We start from the raw sequence: 19,794 nt of genomic DNA on the forward strand, positions 1-19,794 counted from the left end.
TAATTGCTTAAGGTCTTTCATTTATTTAATTAGAAAATGTAGGCCCAGGTCTCTAGGACTTGCTCCTGTTATTGTTCTCTTCACGGCTGTTTGCTCGTTCATTTGTGTCTTGTTTCTTGGCCCTGCCGCTTCCTTGCCTCACTCCCTCCTTTCTTTTGAAAAACAGTTCAGTTGAGTACAGACTGTTTAAGATCCATGAGCTCTTGTCTCTCTCTTTTTTTTCTTTTTTTTCCCAGAGCTGGGGACCGAACCCAGGGCCTTGCGCTTGCTAGGCAAGCGCTCTACCACTGAGCTAAATCCCCAACCCCTCAGTGGTAGAGCACTTGCCTAGGAAGCACAAGGCCCTGGGTTCGGTCCCCAGCTCTGGAAAAAAAAAAAAAAGCCATAAAAAAAAAAAAATCCATGAGCTCTTAGACTCTGTTTTGTTTGCTGGATCTGTGATGGGTGGATCCCTGGGGCTCTCTGGCTAGCCAGTCTAGCTTAATTATGTATCTCCAAGTTCTTGAGAGATTGTCTATCTCAGAAATCAAGGTAGGAGCTGTGTAAGATAAATGACTCAGTGGATATAGCAGTTGTTGTGCAAACAGGAGGATTAGAGTTTGGAGCCCAACGCTGATAAAAAAGGCCAGGTTAGCCACATATGTGCCTGTAACTGTAACTTTAGCTTAATAGGGGAGTGGAGACAGGAGCATTGTTAGGTGTAACTTCTTTCTATTGTTGCCTGATTCATATATCCTTGACCATCATTTTGGACGTCAGGTGTTGTGGTAATCCACCCGTTATCCAGGAGAATATGAGTCTGTCCAGGCGCCTGCTGTGTGTGTATGCACATAGAGTACTGCAGTGCAGTGCAGTGTAGTGTACTGCAGTGTAGTGTACTGCAGTGCAGTGTAGAATAGTGCAGTGCAGTGTAATGTACTGCAGTGCAGTGTAGAATAGTGCAGTGTAGTGTAGGGTACTGCAGTGCAGTGTAGTATAGTGCAGTGCAGTGTAGAATAATGCAGTGTAGGGTACTGCAGTGCAGTGTAGTATCGTGCAGTGGAGTGTAGTATCATGCAGTGCAGTGTAGTGTACTGCACTGCAGTGTAGTGTACTGCAGTGCAGTGTAGAATAGTGCAGTGCAGTGTACTGCAGTGCAGTGCAGTGTATTGCACTGCAGTGTAGTATAGTGCAATGCAGTGTAGTGTACTGCAGTGCAGTGTAGTATAGTGCAGTGTAGTGTACTGCAGTGCAGTGTAGTATAGTGCAGTGTAGTGTACTGCAGTGAAGTGCAGTGTCCTGCAGTGTAGTGTAGTGATTTATATTAACCTTTGCTCTTACACAGTATGAGGTTAGAGGCATTTCTTGGATTCAAGGTTCCAGTCTTCTCTGTTTCCTTTATGTAGTATCAGTGTTATATCTCCTTGGTTGTGGGAATGGGTTACACCATTTAATGGAGTGACCTTTGACTATGGATATAGTGCAGTGATTCTCAACCAGGAGTTTCCAGGGGACAGTTGACAATATTTGGACATATTTGTAATAGGTACAAGTTTGGGAAGGTGAGGCTCTTGGTATCATGTGGGTAGACATAAAGCATCTGACCTGGATCTGACAGTGCTTGGGGATGGGGAGTAAAGAACAGAATTATCCAGTCAAAAACGTCAGTAATGCTGAGGTTGGGAGAGCCTGGTTTGGTAGCTAAGCAGTGTCATCTTTCAGTGGATTCTGCTTGTACTGTTTCTTTCTCAGGAATCAAAGCATGCAAACCACAGATGTCTGAGTTGGAAGTATTGGGAGCAAAACTGCCAGGAGAGTTTTTAAGGCTGAGTGAGAGCAGCTACTGCTGTTCTTTATTTCTAGACTTATGCTCTCTGGCTATGGAGAAAGCAGGATTTGATTCAGAGAGTAAGTGCTCTCTCTCAGACAGGAGCACCAGCCCTGTGCAATTGCTCTCTCAATATCATTTCCTATTAGAACATCTGCTTTGGGGCGATGGCCCATGTCGTGAGACCAAGCAATCTAAAGTCCAGAGCCCAACTGCATTCCTTCTCTTATGAAGGGAGTTCTTTGTTCAGAAGCACTGTTAACAGTGTGTCTTGTCATAAGCAATGTGTCTCTGGAGTCCTTTAATGATGGCAGCAGAAACATTTCAGGAAGAAATGCAAGTCTGTCTAGAACATTTATATATGAGCATATCTATGATAATTCTATATGTATACATGTGACTTATTTTCTCCTTAAAAGTATGTTTCTGTCCACTGTAATTAGCAGTTAACCCTCGTCAATACTTTGTGAGCATTTCATTTTTAGTTTGGGGGGTGGGAACAAGACTCTTGTCCATAGTCTCAGCACTTGAGATGCTGAGTTCTGGACAGTTGGACTATATAGTAAAACACTGTCTCAAAAAAGAAAGGAAAACAAAATAGTTATGTTATAGACTTAAAAAAAGTTAAATTGCTCTTTCTACAATATAGAGCAGAGCTTCCTAAACCTTTTCTACTTGTTAACATAGCCAGAGAAAAATTTACACAGCCCAGGGGTATATAGGTCCATAAAATAGATCAAACACTTATTCTTTTTTGTTTATTTGTTTGTTCTTTAAATTTTTTATATATGTGAATACACTATAGCTGTCGTCAGACACACCAGAAGAGGACATCGGATCCCTTTACAAATGGTTGTGAGCCACCATGTGGTTGCTGGGAATTGGACTCAGGACCTCTGGAAGAACAGCCAGTGCTCTTAACCTCTGAGCTGTCTCTCTAGCCTCAAACATTTATTCCTAGTAAATAAAAAGAAATTTGTTTTAAAAACATTCTTTGGCATAAATGTGATTTTACCATTTATTTAATATGAATGCAAGGGGCTGGAGAGATGGCTTAGTGGCAAGAGCACTGACTGCTCCTCTGTAGGACCTGTGTTCAATTCTCAAGACTCACATGGCAGTTCACAAGTATCTGGAATTCCACTTCTAGGATATCTGACACCCTCACATAGACATACATGCAAACAAATCACCAATGTACATAAAACTAAAATCATTTTAATGAATGCAAATATGCATGCTAATGCAATGGATGTGGTTATTTTTACATAAAAGTAAACCTTGGAGTGTTTGATACTGCAGAGTGTAGAGCATCTGTATTGTGTTTCAGAGGTGATTGATATTTTGGTTTATAATTGTCATGTTGAGAATGCCATTTGTGTAAATACATATATAGTTCAAAATGACAGAGATATGTTTAGGGTCATTTCAGAAAGTGTTGGAAATTCTCTTGTAATCCCAAATGGAATTCTGTGTGTGTGTGTGTGTGTGTGTGTGTGTGTGTGTGTGTGTGCGTGTGCGTGTGTGCGCGCGCGCGCGCGTGCCCGTGTGTTTGGTGTGTGGGCTAAAGCGGCAACTCAAAGAGAGGTTGTAGGTTAGAGGCCAGTGTCGGGTATTTTCCTCAATTGCTCTCAGCCTTAGTTCTTGAGATAGGGTCTCTTGTTTAAACCTGTAGTGTGTCATTTTGAGTAGTTTGGCTGGCTAGTAAGCCTCAATGATCTACCTTTGTCTTTCCCCCCAACACTAGGATTTTAGATGTATGTTGTGGCTGTTGGGATAGAATTCTATACTCACATTTTCATGGCAAGTGCTTTACCAACTGAGGCATCCCTAGTCCACTTAAAGAATAATTTTCAAAGTCAAACATTCTAATATAATCCAATCCAAAGGTAAACTAATTTGATATTTGCATGTTGAGGGATCATGGTAGAACAACATTGCAAGCCATTGCCTTTCATAATTAAACCATTGTGTTTCTATAAAAAAAACCCAGAAAACTTTGTATGTGTAATGAAAAGACTAACTGATGCACAGTATCTAGATCCTGTCCATGTGTTGTTACGTGTGTCTCATGATGGCGTGTGCAGTTCAGAGCACACTCCTGTGTGTTCCAAGTCTGCAGTGAAAGTCCGTGATGCCAGGAGTGAGTACCACCAACTCATTTTTGATTGTTGCACCTGAGAAAATTTTCATTATTGCCAGAATTTTCATGACCCCCATGACTATAGTTTACGAAGTTGTTGGGAGCTACAGTAAGTATAAACCTAGTGAGTTTTGAATTATATAGTTTTACCCATACAAATTTATCTTTGTTACCTTTCCATTGTTTCAAATTTTATAGAACTCGGTAGAAGTCCATTGTTATAAACTACATTGTTGATACTATTATAGCTTGCCAAATTTAATTTTTGCACTTATTTATTTTATGAGTATGAGTTTTTAGCCTGTATATATATTGCCATGTATGTGTGTGCTTGGTAAATGTGAAGATCAGAAATGGACACTGGATACTGGAACTGGAGTTACAAAGAGTTGTGAGCTGTCATGTGGGTGCTTGGAACTGACCCCAAGTCCTCTGTAAGAACAGTAACTGCTCTTAACAGTGGAGCCATCTCTCCAGCCCCCGCTCTACCAAATTTCAAAAGACTTACTTTTTTATTATTAGACCTAGTAATTTTCAAATGAAGAGTTGTGTATGTATTTCAGAAGAATAATCTAAATAACTGGACTAAGAGCATCTAACTAGTTAGACCTATGCAGCCTGGCCATTAAAGCACAGTGGAAATATTGAGAGAGTTGGAACTGAAGAACTTAAGACTATAAAGTTTTTCTCTTCAAGGAGCTATTAAAACATAACCACATGTAAGACCTTATTTCTTATTAGAGGTAGGGAATTTTATTTTTAGAACTCTAAAGCCATATTTGTTAATTATTATTTTCTCTATTAAACATATTCCAGAAAGACCAAGATTTTTGCTCCCCCTGCCCCCACTATTGTATATGTGGCATGCACGTAGAAGAGACTGAGAATTGACTGAATGAATTTCTGAGAAAGGATTTTCTGTGCTTTTCAAGAGAACTGTTTGGCATATGTCAAGTCTTAACAGATTAAAGAATAGCTCTTAATTTTTAAGAATTTATATTTTTACTTACTGTTTTGTATTATTATGACATGTTCCACAGCATGTTAGTGGAGGTCAGAAGACAGCTATGGGAGTTGGTCATTTTGCTTCCAACATGTCATTCCTGGATTGAACTGGTTCTCAGACACAGCACCTTCGCCCACTGAACCATCTTGTTGGCTGTAGACTGACCCTTTCCTTCTCATCTTGTTCTAATCAAATCATCTTAAATACAATCATTTGACATTTTAAAATAAATAAAGTTTATATCAGTATTTGTAGATTAGAAATTGGTTTAATTCTAGAACAAATATGCCTTTCAAATATAGTACATCTATTAGATAATATGAACTGCTTTTTACTATTTCAAACCAAGTAAACAATTTTATTCAGTATTGTATGGTTTTAGTCTACATGATGTTTCATGAATAAATGTTTCCAAATGCAGTTTGGGAATTAGAATTTGAGGAAACTTTTATTTTTCTTTAATTTTCAAGATAATCATGAAATACAGTGGATTTGCAAAAATGTCAGTGGACCTATTAAAGTAGAAGTGTTTCAACACAGTTCAGATATTGAAAACTTTTCCTGGCAACAATTTATTTTGATTTTCTTACTCTACAGAAATCATTCTAGGTCTGAAGAATGTAAGTTTTTAATAGTGCCCTATTAATTTCTCTAGATACAGCACACAGTTCTAGCTTAGATGATTCGTAACAGTGGACTGTTGAAAGAGTTTGACTTTATCGTGTGTGTGACAGGGACCCATTGAAAGGCTTTAAGTATGAATATGTGGTCTTATGTTTTAAACAGTCTCTCTGGTTATACTGGAGATGGATTTGAGGAGACAGCCTTAAAGACAGTGAGAATAACAGATTGTTGTGATGGGAATGAAGCTCAGGGAATTGATTGTAGGAATTTAGAGAGCCTGAATGTGAGATTTGTGTAGGAGATACTGGAAGGCTTAGATGGTTAAATAAGGACAGGAAGAAACTAAGGGAGTAAGTTGAAAATAGGGAAAAGTTGTGAATGACAGGGCTTAAAAAATGTGCTGATGCATGTTCATATATATGCAGATGTATACATGTGCACTTGTGTGTGTAGAGCAGAGGTCAACCTAAGGTACCATTCCTCAGGAACTGTCCATCTTTTAAAATTTTATTCACTTATTTATTTTACTTATTCTTTGGTAATTTTATACCTGAGTCCTCCAACTCCCTCCCACCTTCACGCCCTTCCTTTGTCTGCCTGCCTGCCTGCCTGCCTTCCTTTTCTTTCTCCACTGAGTCTAATTAGTGCTGCTGGTATGTAGTGTAAGACCATATATTGGCACATAGACATCACATCATAGACCACATTCCAAAAGAAAATTCCCTTGCTCTATCTTGTTTGTCCTGACTGTTTTTTAATTATTAACATTTGTTTGTTTGTTTGCTTTGTTCTGTTTTTTGTCACCTTGGCACAAACTAGATAGCTGGAAAGAAGAACCTTAGTTGAGATGCTGCCTCCGTCAGATTGCCTCTAGGCAGGTCTGATCCAGCCCAGTGTGCTTGATTTCACCCCTGGGCAGGTGGTTCTGAATTGTATAAGAAAGCAGGCTGAGCAAGTGTGAGAAGCAAGCCAGTAAATAGCTTTCCTCTATGGTTTCTGCTTCAGTTCCTGCATTCAGGTTCCTGCCTTGAGTTCCTGCCCTGACTTTCCTCAGTGATGGAGTGTGACCTGTGAGTTGTAAGATGAAATAAACTCTCCCCCAAGTTGCTTTTGGTAATTGTGTTTTATCATAGCAATAGAAATCTAATTGAGACACTCGGTTTATTCAACTGGGTCTCTCACTGGGACCCAGACTGGTACATTAGAATGGCTAGTAGCCAGTGAGCCCTTGAGTCTGTTTGTCTCCATCTCCCGAGTGCTAGGATGCAAGTGTACCCCTTTCCCTCTGATTGTGGTGCTGAGATTGACCTCAGAACCTTGCTCATTCTAGGTAAGTGTTCTTTCATTAATCCGCATCCCAATCTTCACTTCTTTGTAAGGAGTCTTGTTCGTCGTGCATTGTTTTATTTGGCTTGACTGTATATTGACTTCAGTTCACAATTTCATCTTTCCTCTTCAATCATTGAATTTTTTGCTTATGATCTCTAGCAATGGTTCTGAACTTGTGGGTCTTGACCCCTTTGGCAAACCTCTGTCTCTAAAAATATTTACAGTACAATTCATAATAGTAGTAAGATTACATTTACGAAGTAGCAATGAGTATTATTTTATGGTTGGAGGTCACCACAACATGAGGAACTGTATTTAAAGGGTTGCAGCATTAGAAAGGCTGAGAACCCCTGGTTTAGAGGAATATTTATTTCCTTTCCCATAGTTTCACTTGGTTAGTTTTCAAGTAAATTAAAGATGAATGTCTTATATAAAACATCCCTTCTGAGATAGGGATGCAGCTTAGTAGTAGAGTGCAAGGGTTTGATTTTTATTTATTGCACCAGAAGAATGTGTGTGTGTTATAATATCCACCAAAGATACACACACACACACACACACACACACACACACTCACACTCTATTTGGTTTATTTTTTATGTTTTTGCTTTGAGTTATGGTTTTGTAGTTCAAGATGGCCTTGAATTAACTGTGTATTGGGGATTACTTTGACTCCTGATTCTCCTGTCTATGCTCTTCTCAAATGGTAGGATTACAGGCATGTGCTACTGTTATAGAAATAATAAATCTTCTGTACACTGAGAGCTTAGTGAAGGAAAGGCTCTTTAATAGCGCTTGCCTGACTCTGGCTACTGCCTAAAGAGGAGCCAGCCTCCAATAGATGATGATACTAGCATGCACACATTTGGCTTATGCATTCCATACACTCTGCCATCCTTAAGTCCTTTCCAGGTCTAGCCCCAGTTTATATTTTGAACTATCTAAACAAGCAGGGGACTGCAAGTCTGGCCACTTGGGCAGATGAAAGAGTCACCCAGCAGAGGTATTGTCAGACTCACAAGTACAAGAGTACTATTTATAAAGAGTTGTTACTCAGTTCCATCTTGCTCACCTGGCAGAATTATATTTTCTCTGTTAAGAGCACAGAGTCTCAGTGGCTGACCAGGACTTAATAACAGTTGTGACTTTGCCCTGCCCCCTAGAATTATGTTCTTTGATATGTGGATGGGCCTAGTGGCCACTTGTAAGTCAGAGTTGTCTCCTTTAGTTATGGGAATGGAGCCTCAGTAGAGGTCAACCTTGGTAAATAAACATGGGCAGAAACATTCATAGAGACTCCAAACTTCAATTATGGTACAAAGTTTTCTTTCTCACATTGTCTAACAAGTCTGGTGAGTACATTAATCTTCTAGTCCTGCTAGAGGCAGCAGTCCTTTAGCGAAATTCTTGGTTCTGTAACTTCATATTTCCTAATTAAGTTTATTAGTAATTTTTTAAAAAAGATTTTATTTTATGTATGTGAGTACCCACTGTTGCTATCTTCAGACACACCAGAAGAGGGCATCAGATCTTATTACAGATGGATGTGAGCCACTGTGTGGTTGCTGGGATTTGAACTCAGGACCTCTTGAAGAGCAGTCGGTGCTCTTAACCACTGAACCATCTCTCCAGCCCGGTAATTTTTTTTTTTTTTAAACTGTTTCTCTGTGTAGCCCACCCAGGCTGTTCTGGAACTTGCTCTTGTAGATTAAGCTAGCCTCAAACTCAGACATCTACCTGCCTCTGCTTCCAGAGTACTGGGATTAAAGGCATTGATCACCATAATATACATGCATGCATGCATACATACACACACACACACACACACACACACGCACATATCTAAAAAATAATGGGGGGTATGGGGCTCACAAGTTCTCAGTATTTCCCTGGCTCCTAACTTGTAATCCACCTGTCTCTGTTCCTTCCATTGTTAGGAATGTATGTACCATGGAGTCCAGCTCTCAACACCCCCCTCACTGCCCCCACCCCCCATTAGCTCTAATGGTATTATTTTAGCATTGGGATGTTAAAAGTAGACTGAGTGTCTCATCTGAAGTTGAAAGGGCTTCTAGACTGAGGCCTGGAAGTTAAACTTGTGTTGGCTCTGTTCTCCACAATTATTCCAAGTTTATTTTAATCTACATCTTGCTGTTTTATGAATGAAGTTCTCTTTCATTCAGCCCAATAAAGCACATGGCCATTAGCACACTGCTAAATAGCTTCAGCTTCTGGTTTGAACTAAGTTGTAAAATTAGCATAGTGGCAGGTGCTTAAACTGTTAATAGACACCATGTCACATCTAACACATAGCATCTTTGTTAATCAAAACCTATTTTCTCAACTACTGTGAAGGAGGTTAAAAAAAAACCTAGATGAGAATCTTCACTGTTGCCTTTTGTTATTTTAGCTTATTAAAATCGATACATTGTGAAGTCTGCCAGTGTATTTTATTATGTCTTAAAATTTTGAATGCTACATGTTAGCTTCATAAACATTTATCTGTCCCTGTTTGTTTTTTTATGGTGAATTAACAAAGCACACTTATACATTTGATAAAATGTTGTTAGCCTTTTTAGTCATTCTTAAAAAAAAAAAAAAAAATCATCATTTTCCAACCTTCCTCCCTGCCCTTCCCTGAATGTGTGGGAGGTCAGAGGGCTTTTTCAGTGACTTCTCCACTTCTCTTTTGAGGTAGGATGTTGAAGTGACTGACGTTGGATAGTAAGCCCCAGGGGTCCTCCTGTCCCTGTTTCCCAAGTACTGGGATTATAGGTATGTGCCACCTTGCTCGGCTCTGCATAGATCTGGAAGAAGCAAAGTTAGGTCTTGCAGGCGCTGTACTAACTGAGCCCCTCTCCAGCTTCGTTTTAACACCAGTAACGGGGCGTCTTATTTTAATATGACTAAAAGAAGAATGATTTTGAAATTTGTTGGCTGACTTTTTAAATAATAATATTAGGAAAATATTTTCTCTGAGTGAAGATAAACAGAGCATTAACCCAACTGGTGGTTTTGGAGGCAGCTGGTTCAGAAGGTATCTTTGTCTATTTAGGTGCTGTGGTAAAGCTAGTACAATGGGAAGCAGAAATTCACCCACCCCGCTCCTGGTGACTGAAAATGTGAAGAGTAAGACACAGCAGGTTTGGTGTCAAAGGGCTTGTGCTTCTTAAATGTCCCTTCTTGTCCTTTCTTCATGTAGGCCCCAATTTTATTTTTTGTGGTGCTGGAGATTAAGCCCAGGGACTTAGCATATGCTGGGTGAGCCTTCTACCACTGAGCACGTCCCTAGCTCTCTTTTTATTTATTTATTTTTGAGGTGTATTGCTTAGGCTGGCTTCTTGAACTTGCTGTCTAGCTGGCCTTTATCACAGTTCCTCTTCCTTCTGCATCTCCACACGCTAGGATTAGAGGCATGAGCCGTCATGTTATTTCACTTGGGCCTCTTAGGACATAATCATTCTTTGAGGGCTCCATAACCTAATTTCCATTCTTGTAAAACTGTTTCAATGAGGGCTAAGTTTCGACATATGAATAGGGGTATTGTGAAACAAACATTCAGACCGTAGCATTCTCCCCATTGTCCTGTACATCCACGCCTTTGTTATATGGAGGTAGAGCACGTTTGCTCTGTTCTAGTAGCACCAAGTCTAGAGTCTTGTTTCATCCTCGTCTAAGTGATCACAAGCGAGAGTCAAGATGCTGTTCCTCTTGAGGCAAGTTGCCCAGCTATGAATTTGTAAAGTTAAGTTATCTGCTTCTAAGATACAAGTTTGGGACAGGCACAAGATAGGCATTCTTATTCCTAAAAGGTGAAAAAGAGGAAAGAAGAAAGGGATTGTGGGTCTTGCATAAGAAAGCCCAAAGCTCAGCAGTGTAAACGGTGTATCTTAAGGCTCATGAATAATGAGTTTTACTCCACATCTTGCCTTTCACACACACTGGAGTGGAATTTGGGCTTTTAAAACTTTGGCAGCCTTGGTGTTAATGGCTCTGCTGGGCAGTGGCAGCCTGTGTGGCATGGGTTGGAATGCTGGTCTGTGGCTCTTCTAGGCTAGAGTCAAAGGTTTGACCACCCAAACCCTTCTTTTGACAGGCTCTTTCCCAAGCTGTGGCATTCTGAGCCTGTGACAAGAGGAGCAGTACCCATAACTTCCTGAATGCCTTTGTGGTCATTTCTGTTACCTTGATGCTTCACATCTGGCTTCCACTAGTCTGTTACAAAAATCATTGTAGAACTGCGGGTGTTGCTTTCCCAGACATAAATTTTCTTACAACATGGCCAGGAAGAAGCTCCCAAATAAAATATTTGTTTTCCTTTTGATTATAAATTTCATCTTTAAGTCACTTCTCTATTTGGATTTACTATATGCAGTCAAGAGAAGCCATGCTGCGGCTCCTGCTTTTGTTTACGTAGTTCATCCGGCAAACATCTAATTTACCACTCAGAAGTCCTATTTCCTGTCAAACGCTGGGATAGGACACAGTTCATACCAGGTCTTTACCACTTTTTAACTTTTATTTTTCAGTACTGGAGGTGGAACCCAGATCCTGGCATGCTAGGCAGTTCTCTATATTGTGCTGTATCCAGCAGCCCTTGCTTCCTTGTGACAAGGGTCTGTGTTCTTCCAGTTGGCAGTGACATGTTCCTCATTTCTGAGACCTCATCAGAATGACCTTTACTGTTCACATTTCTTCAACATTTCATTCAAAAGCATTTGTGTAATCTCTGAAAAGACAGAGGCATTCTGTGGAGTTTGCTTCTGTACAGTCACCTCAGAATCCTCCATTAAAGCTCCGTTAGTAGTGACGAAGCTTTTCCTACATGCATGTGTAGATTCTTCCATTGCCCAGTTCCAAAGTTGCTTCTGCAGTTAGATTTATGTTATAACACAGCTCTCCTCTTTGGTCCTGGCTTCTTTCTGTCTTTGCCTGGGCTGCTCTAACAACATATGCAGATGTGAAGGCCTGTGTGCAGTAGGTGTTGCTTTCTTGGTATGCTTTCACCATTGTAATAGTTGTCAAGAAATTATGTTACCTCTTTATCCTGATACACCAGTTGTCTACCCTGTTGTTGTTACGTTGGGGGATAGTTTTTTGAGATTGACTCTCCATATTTCACCCTGACTGGCTTCAGACTCAAGCTTGTACTTTCCCACACCCTGAAGAGCTGGGACTGCAGGCACCACTGTGCTTTCCTGTTCATATATAGCTTCACTTATTCTCTCTGCCTTTTCTCTGTCCACACACGCATATCATTTGGGGTACATGAAAAGAAACACTTGACATTTAATCGTAGGCATCATGGCCTGTCCCAGGATGCCCCAGGGTGCCTTTGAGAGTAAGAACCAACATCGTTAGCTGGCAAAATAAGTTTTAAATCTAGGACATTTAACATCATAATAGAACTAAACTATACCCCACTCCTATATTTAAAGTTTGCTAGTAGTAGTTGCCCAGTTAATTCATGTGTTTTATTTTGTTGTTGTTGTTCTTTTTTGTTTTTGTCTTTGTTTTTGTTTTGCTCTGCAGCATGTACACCTGCAGGCCAGAAGAGGGCATCAGATCCCATTACAGATGGTTGTGAGCCACATGTGGTTGCTGGGATATGAACTTAGGACCTCTGGAAGAGCGCCAGTGGTGGTCCTAACTGCTGAGCCATCTCTCCAATTCATGTATTAATAATTTTCAAAATGGTGTTTTCCTTATTTTCTTTGGACTTCAAGTGTAGGGAGTAATTGGTTTTCAATACTATAAACTTTGTAAATTGTATATTGGGTTTTGCGCGCTGAGGCATTATAGCTCAGGTAGAGCTCAGGTATAGCTCATTTGAGTTGTTTAGGTTTTAGTCATATTTAGGACAATATTTTCTAGAAATATATTTTAAAAATGTTTTTGGAAAAAAATTGTAAAATTTAAGTCAATACAGATAGATGTATTACAGAATGATATGCAAAAGTTTCACCCTATGGATGAAACCTTTTCATTAGGTTGATGTTTTGGGGAAAATCACCGCAGGTCTATAATAGAAAACCACCCTAAGTAGTGGTTGTTATAATAATGAAAGTGCCAGGAGTGGTGGTTCACGCCTGTCATCCTAGCACTTGGGAGAAAGAGACAGGTAGTTCTCCAGTTCAACCAAGTCTTAAGGCCAGCCTGGGCACATGAGAGCCTTTAAAAAAAATTACAATCCCAAAACAATAATAGTAAAAAAGATACTACCATGTACAATTTTATTTTTATTTTTGATAACCGAAGTGTTTATCTAGTATTGTAGATAAAAATTAATAGCTAGTATCCCTCCCCTTTCTGTTTAGTTAGAGAATAGTAATGTGTGGTCAGGAGAGCAACACTTGATTTTGTTGAAGTGAACCAAAAACTGGCGTTACTGTTTTTTTTTTTTGTTTTTTCGGAGCTGGGGACCGAACCCAGGGCCTTGCGCTTCCTAGGCAAGTGCTCTACCACTGAGCTAAATCCCCAGCCCCAACTTTACTGTTTTTTAAAACTGACAGTCACTTTTTAATAATTTGTTAGAAGCTACATTCATGTTTGTATGGTGCATCCATCCGTTTGGGAAGCAAGTAACTTCCATGTTGGGTGGCATTTGCTTTTGAGAAAAATTGGGGACAGAGTCTCTCTCTTTTAACTTCTGGACGGTGTCTTAGTTACTGCTCTTTCTCCTCTCTGTGAGAAATCATTTGAAAGAGGGCATCAGATCCCTTAGAAGTGTGTTACAGACAGTTGCGAGCTCCCAAGTGGGTGCTGGGATGTAGCCTGGGTTGTCTGGACGAGCAGCTGGTGCTCTTAACTGCTGAGCATCTCTCCGACCCAGCATTCTCCATTTCAGTGAGTGTGCAACTTCCACTAATAGAATAGTGGTGTTCACACTCAGGGTGGGTCTTCCTGCCACCTTAAGCATCTCTGTAAACCCTCCCATGTGTTGGGAAGGGTTCTGTGGTTCTTAGTCTTGTCAGCTCGACAGTAAAGATTGACTATGACAGACCAATTTATTATTCTGAAAATGGGTCTTACTGTGTAACCCACACTGGTCTAGGACTTAATGTTTTCCTGCCTTAAGTCTATTCCGCCTGGGATTATGGGTGTGTGTCACTTAACCTAGGTAGTGTAAGTATGTCTATTTTATAAAATGTTGCACATAAAGGTTTCTTCACGGGGTTGGGGATTTAGCTCAGTGGTAGAGGGCTTGCCTAGGAAGCGCAAGGCCCTGGGTTCGGTCCCCAGCTCCGGAAAAAAAAGAACCAAAAAAAAAAAAAAAGGTTTCTTCACACCCTCTGATCCCCTTTATTCCTCTGTAACTACTGGCCTGAAGTTTATTTGTATTCTGTGTCTCCCAGCCAGGTATGAAAGTGTATACCTTTAATACCAGCACTTGGGCAGAGGCCAGTGGATTTCTTTGAGTTTAAGGCTATCCAGGGCTATATAGTTCGAGGCCAGCCCCGGGCTATATAATAAGACCCTGCCTTAAACAAACATACACAATGGGAAAAAATTTTTATATGTAAAATATATGGGGAATATTTTTTAAAATGCTTTAAAACCTTTTTGTTTATATTAGTTATTTTTACACATAGGCACTTGATTTAAATTGAGCTGTTTTAGGAATGTCGGTTCATCTATTAAATGTCAGTTCATCTATTAAATGTTAGTTTATTTATTTTTCCTTCTTCCATCTTTACCTCTTCTTTTTCAGGCAGAATTCGAACTCACTGTATTCCTCCTGCTTCAGCTCCCAAATGTTGGGATTGTAGGGCACGTGCTTCTGTGTTCACCAAGTCAAGTCTTGTTTCCTACTGCAGAGGATCAGTGTATAGAAGAGTATATGATGGGTGGAGAGATGGCTCAGTGTGTGTGTGTGTCTCTCCAAACAAGTTTGTTTACTTGTCTTTGACACTTTTTAATGATACAGAAATACTGTAGGTGTTTGTCTTTCAGAAGCATTTGAAGTGTTATGTCTGTTGTGGAGCTCATTACTGCTACAAACTGTTTCATATTTCACTATTTATACTGTTGATAATAAACATTTAGTACACACTCTCTTCTTCCCTCCTTCTTTCCTGGCAGTGCTGGACGTCAAAGCCTAAGGATTTGCTTGCTCCTTCTAGGCAAGTGTTCCATCCTGGGCTACGCCCCGTTTTGCAGTGTTTTTGCTGTAATTAATAATGCTTTTCTGACCATCGAGAATGTATGTCTAGTAGTAGACCTGCTCAGTTTTAGCATGTATGATTATGCTCAGTTTTACCACACAGTGCCAAATTATTTTTAGAAGTCGGTGACCCCAGTGCTGCTACGTCCAGCATGTCTTCCTGTTGCTCACTGTTGTGGAGTTGTGTATTAACATTTGTATCTGCCTGCTTGGTGATATAGATCGTCTTCCAGGAGGTAGCAGAAGATTACTTTAACCATGTTCCATATTTGGAATTTCATTATATTTTACTTTTTAAATGTATTTTATTTCACGTGTATGAGTATGTTGCATGCATGCATGCATGCATGTATGTATGTATGTGTATGTGCAATGAACATGTACAATGTATAGCATCCATCGAGGTCAGAAGAGGGCATTAGATCCCTTGGGACAAGAATTAAAGTCTTGTCATGCGAATGCTGGGAATTAAACTTCTGGCCTCTTGTTAGAGCAGCAAGAACTCTTTTTTTTTTCTTTCTTCTTTTCTTTTTTTCGGAGCTGGGGACCGAACCCAGGGCCTTGCGCTTGCTAGGCAAGCACTCTACCACTGAGCTAAATCCCCAACCCCAGCAAGTACTCTTAACAGCTGAGCTAATTATCTGGCTCCCTGTTTTTCCTTTTTTAAAAAAGATTTTTATAAGTGTGTGTGTGTGTGTGTGTGTGTGTGTGTGTGTGTGTGTGTGTGTGTGTCGTCTGAGGCTGTATTCTCAGCACTCTGTTAGCTGCCTGACATAGACCCTGGAGACTGAGCTAGAGAGAGCACACACTCTTAACCACTGAGATGCCTCTTTAGCCTTGCTCTTGATTGTTTTTCAGTTTTAGGTATTTTCATTTTTTGGTTATAATTTTCCTTTTATCCAGTGCATTTTATTGTCTTTGAGATGTTTTCCTATCTTTGTTTGTTTGTGTATTTGTTTGTTTATGGTTTTTTTAAGACAGGGTTCTCTATATAGCCCTGATTGTCCTGGAAAAAACTCTGTAGGCCACGCGGGCCCCAAACTCAGAGACCTGTCTGCCTCTGCTTCTCTAGTACGAGGATTAAAGGTGTCCACCCCCAGTGTCTGGTTTTATTTATTAATTTATAATTCAGTGTACAAGATCAAGCCAGCCAAAATGCCAGCTTAAATAGGGAGGAATTGAGAGGCCTCACTCTGACAGTGGAGCTATTTATTGGTAGTGGGTAGCTGCTGTGGGAGGGAACAATCGCCTAAGCTTTGGCCAGTGTTGGTTGCCCATGCTCCAATAACTCTGTAGTCATGCACATGTGGTCTGCATTAAATGGACTCAGTAGGCTATTTAAAAAAAAAGGGCTGGAGAGATGTCTCAGAGGTTTTTTTTTTTTTTTTTTAAAATCATGAAGTTGGGAGGCAGATGTGTGGAGATCTGGGGCATTGGAGGGGAGAAATGGGGCTGGACATAATCATATTTCATTGTAAACACATGAAATTCTCAATAAAAATTAAATAAAAATATTTATATTTTAATTGTATAGTCAGCAAATATGGTTTTTATGTTACTAGTACTTTCATATTTGACCTTAACTTTTTATAGTTGAATATTTTATTACTTACTGTTGTTACACAATTTTCCAAAATGTAGTTCATGTTAGAGAAGCACTGTATCCCTGGACTGTATACCTGATCTTCTTTAGTTTTTACATTTATTTTGTTATTTTTAAAAGAAGATTTATTTTTAATAAATTTGTTCTTGGAAGCACAGTTACAGATAGTTGTGAATTGCCCTGTGGGTGCTAGGGATTGAACCTAGGTCCTCTGGAGGAGTAGCCAGTACTCTAGACTGCTAAGCCGTCTCTCCGGCAGTTCTTTTACTTTTTAATTTTGAAGCAGATTCTCACCGAGTTACTTGGGCTTGCTTTGTACTCTCTTGCATGGGTTAGCATTTGAGTGATGGACTCCCGTGTAAGCCTCCCTTAGCAGTGGGATTACAAGTCTATACCATGTTTAGTTTTAAAAAAATGGACAATTTTAATATCTCAAAGTTGTGCTTTTCTAAAAGCCATGAGTGGCTTCATGATGTAGCTTTTGCTCACAGTTCTTCAGAAGATTGCAGAGGGGCGGCAGGCATCTAAAGACTTGACATGGACTCCATTATTCTCTTCCAAGTAAAGTCATTTTTGTAGCTATAGGGAGGTACTTCAGTTTCCTTCCTTCCTTCCTTCCTTCCTTCCTTCCTTCCTTCCTTCCTTCCTCCCTCCCTCCCTCCCTCCCTCCCACCCACCCACCTATCCATCCATCCATCTATCTGTCTATCCATCTGTCCATCCATCCATCCATCCATCCATCCATCCATCCATCCATCCATCCATCCAATCTATTTCTAGCTGCTTACTCAGCTCCTGTTGATAGGTCTTCTTGAACACATGACAATTGGCATTGTGGAAGGTGAATGTTTTGAGAGAATCAGAAGCCACATTTTTTTTTTCCACCCTCCGTCTATCTTATAGAGAACAGCTTTCATATATGGTGCAAGAATTATACAAGGTTATAGATACTACAATGTAGGAATAATTATGGGCCATCTTGGAGTCTAGATAGTCATGATGTTCATTTTATAAAGATTTTAGATGTTCTTGAAAGTAATGTATAATTTCAGATTCTTGGGTATAATTCTTTTTTTTTTTTTTTTTTTTGGTTCTTTTTTTCGGAGCTGGGGACCGAACCCAGGGCCTTGCGCTTCCTAGGTAAGCGCTCTACCACTGAGCTAAATCCCCAGCCCTATTGGGTATAATTCTTATGCGTTGTTTTGGTCAAGTTCTACATTCTAATTTTTTCCCTTTACTACATTGTATAACTGAAAGAGATACATGTTAGGCAGTCTTGCACTGAATTTGATGTGATTTTTTTTTAACTTCTTTTATTGTGTGTTCATATATGTGTGGTATGTGCACACATGCTTATACCTATGCATGTGCACACACATAAACCACAGGAGGGTATTGAGTGTTCTGTTCTGTCACTGTGCCCTGTTCTTTTGACACAGGGCTCACTGAACTTAGAGCTAGACTGGTAGCCAGCAAGCCCCGGCAGTCCTCCATTCTTTTTACCCTAATGTCAGTGAGGCTACAGGTGCGTGCACAGCCATGTCCAGCTTTTTACCTGAGTACCAGCAGCAAAACTCAGGTCTCCTGCTTGGATAGTAGATGCTCTTACCTTTTGAGCCATTTCGCTAGTCCAGAGTAGTGGACATGTCAGTTTTGTTATGTGTATGTAATTAGATGCGCAGAAGTCAGACTCTCATGCTGTGAAGTCATCTTCCGTTTCTGGTGTTTTGTGCCTTTGTTTCTTCTCTCCCTTTCCTCCTTCCCACCTCCCTCCCTCCCTACCTTCTTCTACCTTGCACGTGCTGGACAAGCAAGCCGTCTGCCACCAAGCTGCATGCATTCCACTTCTTGTTGAGTTTGACTTTTTCTTCTAATGGAATGTTTATTTTATTTACATTTATCATGATTACTGGCATATTTGAACTTACTTCTGTTACTTTATAAGACTTTTATTTGCCTTTTTTTTTACCCACCCCCTTATTGAATCTGGCTATTTTATTTTATTTTATTTATATGAGCACACTGTAGTTGGCTTCAGACACACCAGAAGAGGGCACTGGACCCCATTACAGATGGTTGTGAGCCACCATGTTGTTGCTGGGAATTGAACTCAGGACCTCTGGAAGAGCAGTCAGTGCACCTAACTGCTGAGCTTAACAGCCTGAATCTGACTTTTCTGTCTCATTTTTCTTCTGCTTGAAGCATGTTCTTTAGAACTCTTTTTAAAGATTTATTTATTATATATGAGTACACTGTAGCTGTCTTCAGACACACTAGAAGAGGGCATCAGATCTTATTACAGATGGTTGTGAGCCACCATGTGGTTGCTGGGGATTGAACTCAGGACCTCTGGAAGAGCAGTCGGTGCTCTTAACCACTGAGACATCTCTCCAGCCTGGGGATCATTTTTATTCAGACTATCTCAATTGTGGTTATGATTTCACAGGATATTGAAAACTTGTTATATAAGTTAAATATATTAAATTTTTATTTGCTAATTATGCCTAAATGGGAAAACAAATGTAAAAGTGTACTCTTAAATGAGCCATAATTGGAAGCTCCTGTGCGTGTGCCTTTCTGTAGGGCAGGTTGGTATGGAGCTAAGCAAGTTCCAAATGTAAGTCTTTGCCTGGGAAGTAATGTTTGATTGAAGAATTATGCCAAGAACCTGGTCGTTTATATTATGGAGATAGTCACCTATTAAGTAATAGGATTATTGTGGAAAGGTTATTTTATCGTTCAGGTTTTAAAATATAGGCAAAGGAAATGGCTGTTCAGTCCTTCCCTCCGAATTCACTGAACTGTCTGTACTTTGTCTGCAGACTAGCAGAGGCCTCCTGTTGCTCCTGGACCACAGTTCGAGGCACATTATCCCAGTAGTTAATAAATGGTGGTTAAAGGCAATAGGAAAGGCAGTGTATTTTATTCTTTTACTCAACAAACATTAATTGCCTTTATAAAACCTTCTAATCAAAGGATAAAATGACTTTTGAGAAAGATATCTTTCTTGCTACCATGAAATTTAAAGTGCAAGAGTGATAAGCTTTAAACAGCCTATCGTGTGGCTAAGTCCATTTGTCACAAGAATCATATAGGCATGCTGGGGAGTGGCTTAGCT

The 19,794-nt window shown here is 40.0% G+C and overlaps 2 protein-coding genes across 5 annotated transcripts in view; both read left to right on the forward strand.

Moving 5' to 3' along the window:
* Positions 1-19,794, forward strand: part of Faul2 (FAU ubiquitin like and ribosomal protein S30 fusion like 2) — a 733,200-nt gene that overhangs the window by 197,325 nt on the left and 516,081 nt on the right. The gene's annotated exons all lie outside the window — the stretch shown is intronic.
* Positions 1-19,794, forward strand: part of Nf1 (neurofibromin 1) — a 233,101-nt gene that overhangs the window by 16,072 nt on the left and 197,235 nt on the right. The window contains exon 2 of one of the 4 annotated variants that reach the window (XM_063268411.1): positions 9,965-10,052. Coding sequence (XP_063124481.1) covers positions 9,987-10,052 — 66 coding nt within the window. The 5' untranslated portion in view covers positions 9,965-9,986. 4 annotated transcript variants of the gene reach the window in all.

Source organism: Rattus norvegicus, chromosome 10 (genome assembly GCF_036323735.1).
Source record: "Rattus norvegicus strain BN/NHsdMcwi chromosome 10, GRCr8, whole genome shotgun sequence".
Taxonomy (NCBI): Eukaryota; Metazoa; Chordata; class Mammalia; order Rodentia; family Muridae; genus Rattus; species Rattus norvegicus.